General features: G+C 43.2%; 1 protein-coding gene across 2 annotated transcripts; it reads left to right on the top strand.

Moving 5' to 3' along the window:
- Positions 1–214: 214 nt before the first annotated feature.
- On the top strand, positions 215–6,312 carry si:dkey-175g6.2 (mesoderm induction early response protein 1). 2 transcript variants are annotated; one of them, XM_005945382.3, is made up of 2 exons: positions 215–478; positions 2,608–6,312. In XM_005945382.3, exon 2 carries the CDS (start codon positions 2,637–2,639, stop codon positions 4,665–4,667), a length of 2,031 nt encoding a protein of 676 aa, XP_005945444.1. In that variant the 5' UTR covers positions 215–478; positions 2,608–2,636; the 3' UTR covers positions 4,668–6,312. The 2 variants fall into 2 exon arrangements, with proteins under 2 accessions (XP_005945444.1, XP_005945445.1); XM_005945383.3 differs by lacking the exon at positions 215–478 and adding an exon at positions 520–1,724.
- The last annotated feature ends 240 nt before the right edge of the window (positions 6,313–6,552 follow it).

The raw sequence follows: 6,552 nt of genomic DNA, 5'->3' as shown, positions 1-6,552 counted from the left end.
CTTTCATTGAGGAAAAGTACTATTTCATTCATGCCATTTCCGTTCATTCATCAGCTGGGGCCAGCCTAGACTCACAGTGCCATCTCCACACCAACATTCTTATCAATGGAAGTGACGTCAGCACTGCCTGCAGCTGGGGGGGTGGCGGTGGGGAGGATCACGTGGTCCGCCGAGGGTATATACAATAAAGTTGCGCTGACCGTGGTGCTGAAAACATTCACTCAATTGTACATTAGCACCAGTGCTGCCGCCATACAAACACCTCACAAATAAATAAAGAGACGTTAGATTCTTTTTTGATTGTTATTTTTTTTTTCCTTGATGCTGGTCACAGGCTGAAGAGAGAGAGAGAGAGAGAGAAAGAGAGAGGGAGGAAAGCCGAAATTCTCTCAGGTGCTTTCACTATTCATGAAATAATCTTGGCTTTATCCGTGCGTTGCGAGTTTCACCACTTCCCCACCCCCCAGTGGGACTTCAGGTAAGTGGAACGAAATCTGTCTCTGCATCATTCACAAACCATACTAACCAGATAGATTAGGACAATTTCTGACTGTTATTCAGTTCGTTATAATTCTCTGTTCATAATTACGTTTTATTTTTGTTAAAAAAAACCGAGAAATAGTTCGTGTTTTTTTTCTTTTAAATTTGCAACTTCATCGTTAGAATTAATCTTTGTGCGACTGTTGCTTGTCTGATTATGAAGTAGACGTGAACTGTGGCCGTTTCTATATGGTGCTTAAATTTAGACTAAACTGTGTATGATTTCTATTCTAGGGAATCGAGCAATATATATACATACATTCTAATTTTCTTTTTTAAAAACAATGTTATTATTGTGACATTTACGAACAAACCCAGTTCTTATGAACGTATAGGCATGATAATAATTATTAAATGCAGTGTAAAAAAATTCCCAGTAAAATATCTAATTTTGTATGTTGTTTATTTCACTCACTCAGTATAAATTAAGAATGAATCCCCTGCAATGTGAAGACAATAATATTGAATAAACATTTCTAGCTGCCTCTCAGAAGATCTTGGGAAAATTTTCACGCAAGATTTTTTTTAAAAACCTTTGAAGAATTCGCACATTTGAAAAAAATGTGCACATTTTTACGATTTCAGTATTTTTTCTTTTAACAAGCACGATTTAAACAGACGGTTTTCAGCTATTAATTCGAAATAATTTAGAATCCCAACCATTTGTGAGTAGGTAGTTGGCCCTGATAAGTCGAATAATTTCGTTTCTCTTGATTTAATAAAATGAAAAAAAAAATCAAATTGGGTTGTGCTGCCAAAAATTTGCGCTTGTCTGCATTCCACCGCTGCCAGTGAGGAGAAACATGCTCACGCCACACAAGGACAAAGCCCTGCATCCTCACTGGCTGCGCCCTCCTGTCTTTGCGCAAAAAGGCTTTATCCTCTCAAACTTAATGCCCGGTTAATTTACAATTTGGATGGACCACTCAGGAACCGTAGGGTTAAATAACTCAACCGTGGCCACCGGCTTTACGCATGACTTCCCCGAGCTTGCAGCTTTCTGTGCCAGTGTCTTGGTGACATCGCTTTGACGCATGGAATACCAAAATCACAGCAATTACGGACACGCGAGCTCGGACCAGTTTTTGTTCTCAGTATTTCCTTTCTTTCTTTCTTTTTTTAAGAACTAGACGTTAGAAAATGGGAGGTGCGCGCGATTTGGATGGGTTGGCTTGGAGGAAGAGGTGAGGCATTTTTAACATATACCAGAAAAAAGACGCAAATCAGTTACCGGATGCGCATTTTCGTTGCTGTTGCAAACAGTTTGCTCAGTTAAATCAAAATGCGCCAGGGGATGTATTATTCCCAACCAGGTGATTCGTACGGCTTAAAGATAATGAGTAGGTAATGAGTGGGTTAACGCGCGACTCGAGACAAAAAAAAGGCACGATGTTTAGAATCGAAACGCAGTTTCTTTGTGCGGATTATCCCCCATCCCTTCAAAGAAATGCGCAATTTTTTTTCTTTTTGTCTGTTTTTTTTAGGCTAATTCAACGACTCACGACCTGGTTTCTCAGAGCTTCATCTTCATGTTTTCAGTTGTGTCCAAGCTGCACAGCAGTGACACAACTGGAGCCACTGGAAATGTTAGAAACCACTTTTTTTTTCAGTCAAAAACGCTCTATATCGAAAATAAAAGAGAGGAGAATTTGTTGCATTTTGCTGCTACGTCTGCCTGCTTTTGTCTTCAATGGTTTCTACAATAACTGGAAAACGGTTTTTTGTTTTTTGTTTTTATATGGTGGCCTCTTTGTGGTAAAAAAATGTTTTGTTTGAAAAACTGGTCATTTTTCCAGGTACATTTTCTTTGAAACTTTATGGCAGGCTGTGGACTTAATGAAATATTTCTTACCAGTCAGTCCTCTCTACATTTTGGCTTTTTCACCAAAGCTGTATGTTATTTAAATGACACCAATGCTCACATTGCCACTGGGAGAAAACAATAAAGAAAATAAAGTAACAACAACACAAAAAAGCAAATTTGTGATTCCAGAGATAAGAAATGATATGTGAATAAATTCTCATCCTTCTTCTGTCCTTCTCTCTCTGCCTTCTCTCCTTCTTCAGGTGCTTAACCTCCCTCCTGCCAGTTCTGCATGGTCATGACCTGTCATCACGCCCCTTCCACAGCCCACCTCATCCTATTGGTCCTGCTCATTGTCATTCCACAGTTAGCTGGCACCGCCCCTGTGTGGGGTGAGGCAGGGGAGGGTGGGGTGGAGGGGCGCACCCGGACAGATCGTAAAGAGGACAACCTTGCCCCCTTTCACTCGCCCCAACCCCAGAGCCTCTCCAGCCCTGACAACGTGTCCCTAGACTGGGGTCGGGGCCCGGGTCAAGACAGCCAATTAGATAAAGTGACGGACCCTGCGCAGGTGCTTGCGGTTCTGCTTGAGGCCCTGGACCACCTGGGGGACAGTGAAAAACAGGTTAGCAAAAACAGAGACTGGGAAGGGGATCGGAGTCCGGAGCTGCCCTCTGCTGAAGGCTCTGAGGGTGGTGAGATAAGGAGAACAGAGCAGCCACAGGGAGAGAGGGGGGTGGAGGAGGAGAAGGAGGGGCGAGGGGCCGATAAGGCTATTGAACAGCTAAATGTAGGCCATTTGGCAGCTGCTCAGGGGGATGACTTGAAGGAGAGGGAGGGGGAGGAGGATGACAACACAAGGTCGGAGGATAAAGGGTGGTCTGTGAAGAATGTGGGAACAGATAGCGTAAGGGAGGACGAAAAGAAAGACGAACGAGAGGGGCAGGAGGAGGGAAATTACTCGGAAAGTTTCTTAGATGAGGCCATGCCAGGCTCCACCTCAGAGGGAGATGACCCTTCCCTGCAGCGCAAAATAAGAGGCTACTTCCAGAACATTGACTTGGGTCTCCAAGATAATGAGATCCTGCCTCCTCTGAAGGGCTACAAAGCATACAACACTCAGTTAGCACGTGCAGGAAAGAAGCAGCACTGGCAGGAGAACCCGTCCCGCAACAGACCTGTGAAGGGGGGCAACTTCATGGATGACTTTGAGGATGAAGGAGAGGAGCTGGAGGAGGAGGTTGAGGAAGAAGAGGAGAGCCTCTCCCACATGGAGGAAGAGGCGAGAGCGCGGGCGGAGAAACAGGAGGTGCTCCGGCAGCAGGAGGAGGCCGAGCGAGCCAGAGAGGAAGAGCAGAGGCTGGCAGACATAGCCTCTGACATGTTGCTGCAGTACATGGGGAGGAAGCAGCAGTCCTACATGAAGCCCCGGCAGAAAAGCAGCATGGGGGCCGCTGGCAACACGGCTGAGGACAAACGCTCAGAGGAGGTCCTTCCCGATGAAGATGACCTGGACCAGCAGATGATTGACAGGCTTATTGAGATCAGCAGCAAGCTGCACCTGCCTGCCGATGATGTGATTGAGATTATTAGTGATGTGGAGGAGAAGAAGAAAAAAAGGAAAGAGTTACAACAGCTGCCAACCAACAGCAACCCTGTTGCCCCACGCTTTAGGCCTCTGGTACCTCCTCCTCTGGTTGCCCCGCCTGTTTATCACTACACAGCCTCAAAAAACCCCAAGAAAGCCCCTTATAGGTACAACAAGTCCAACAAGAAATGGCACAAGGATAAAGTCAAGTCATACAAGCAGGACTATTGGTATAAGCCTCAGAAGCAGCTTGACTACTGGTATAAGCCCCAGAAACAGTTTTTAGCCTTCCCCTCTTATCCATATTACCAAAAGCCATATCGAGCATACTACCCTGTTTATTTCCCATATCCCAAACCACAATATTATGGCAAGCCCGTCCCCTCCAGAGACCAGACCTTCGGCCCCCAGGAACTTGACCTCCAGGCCCCGAGACGCAGACACAGGGGCGGGGTTAAGAACCGCGGACAAGGCTGGAAGCAGCAGCCACCACCACGCCTGCCTCTTACCCCTTATATCTCTAACTATATCCTTCCTCACCCACGGACCTACCAACCCCTGCCCCCTCCCAAACCGATAACCACACCCAGGAGAGGCAGGCGACCCCCCTACTACTATCCACAAGTCACACCGGGAGATGACTATGAGGAAGATGGGCTGGTGCCTCAGCTGGACAGTGAGGAGGAACTGGAAAACTTTATTGAGAGGATCTACATGAAGCGCAGAATGTATTGAGAGACTTTTTTGGACACTGTCCGCTCAGAGGGACTCACAGATGTGGGATAGTTATACAGTAGCGGGAGAAAAGCTAAAGCAGAGGTGGGGGAAAAAAAAGATTCAGAGAAGGTGTGTTTTGAGCCTGATGAGAAATTTCAGAAGTAAAAAGTTAGATTTATGTTGGTTTAATCACTGTATTTTTGTTGATTTTCTCAGTCAGGGAGAGGATGAAGGTGTCCTAGTTTAAGCTCCCTGTAACCATGTTCAGCCTCTTGCTCAGTTTACATTTTGAAACAGAACATACCATGGTGTATGTCTGCCTCCATTCAGGTCAATCTCTGATGTTCTTGCATATTTCAGAGATCTATAGGGGACACACGCAAACACACACACTACACACACACACACACACACACACTTACATAGAATCACATTGTGACACATTCACAAGCAGATGTGGCCATTGTAAGAGAATCATGTTTACAACATCACTTTGTATCTTTTGTTTTATATTCTGTACGTCACATTACAAAACTAAAGTAGTTCAATTACTTCTTATCTACACACACATACACACACACACACACACACACACACACACACACACACACATGCGTGCACACAGAGAAAAAGAGAAAGAACACGGATATTGTCAAATGTTGACAGTATACTTTTTGTTGTATTTGATGTGTGTAGTTGCCTTTCTCATTTCTGATTGGATCAACCTTAAACAGCTGCAACTTGCAAAGGTGCCAAATACACACATTTCAGTTCGTTTTTTGTTTTTTTTCAAACTCAAGATTCAGATTTTTGCCTTACAAAGCACCATGGTTCTATAAGGGAAATATCATATTGCATAATTCTCTCATCATCCCAATGTAGAAACCCTGTGGACTCCAAAAGCACAAAGTTAAACACTAAACACTTCCAACCTGGTGGACTAAGGGGTTTCAAGCATTCTGGGATCCAGAAGTTATTGTGTCAACATATTTACGGCAGATCCACCGTCGCCACATCCATGCAGCACTCCGTGACTCTGCAGGAGCGCTTCATGTTTTGGATCATTTTCTCATTGTCCATCTCCAGTTCACATTTACTTTGTTTTATGCACACGCGTCATATCTATTGTATCTATTTTTTTCCTTTATTTTTAAAAGACAAAAAAATACTTGAAATCACGCTATCTGTTCTGCAGCCTTTTTTTTTTTTTAAAAACAAACAAAAAAAACAACTGATTTCCACCAAGAGGCTACAAAACATTTTGTTCATTTTTCAGAAGAAATTCATTGAAAAGTTTCAGGCCGGGGAGTCAGGGATTGTGCTTAAACCGTTAAATGCACGTCTTTCTACTTGCATCTTAAAAAATGAACAAAAAAAAAGAACAAAAAAAGAGGAAAAAAATAAAACAGTATGGAGAATTCAAAATGGTTGTCTTCTCTGAATAAACTGTGAACATAAAAAAAAAGAAATCTCAAAGGAAGAGGGCCACTGTGTCCACAGTGAAGCCATCTGTCTTGTAAAAGGAGAGTGTTGTTGTTGATGTCACTTTAGCATTGTAAGATGTACAGTGTGAAATAAATATGCCCGTGCAATGTGTAAATAACAGCATGATGATTACTAGTTTTGCTATATGATAAAAAATAAAAGCAATTATTTTATTAAAGTTCAGTTTTTTCATGGCTTTTTGGCGAGTGCTCTGTTGTATTTGTGCCGAAGCAAAAACAGCACGAACACTTGGTTCTTTAGCTTAAAACAAAAAATAAAACACTAAAGAGAAAGACAGTAAATCTCAGTGACAGCCACATCAATCAAGTAAAGAAAAACCCATAGAGGGACTTTATTCTATCTCAAAAAAATCAAAATGAAGAGTAAAAAACAGGGAGGGAAAAGGCAACAACAGCCA

The sequence above is a fragment of the Haplochromis burtoni genome, unplaced genomic scaffold (assembly GCF_018398535.1).
Source record: "Haplochromis burtoni strain Fernald_Lab_line unplaced genomic scaffold, NCSU_Asbu1 Contig_447, whole genome shotgun sequence".
Taxonomy (NCBI): domain Eukaryota; kingdom Metazoa; phylum Chordata; class Actinopteri; order Cichliformes; family Cichlidae; genus Haplochromis; species Haplochromis burtoni.
This window is presented reverse-complemented; position numbering and strand designations above follow the sequence as displayed.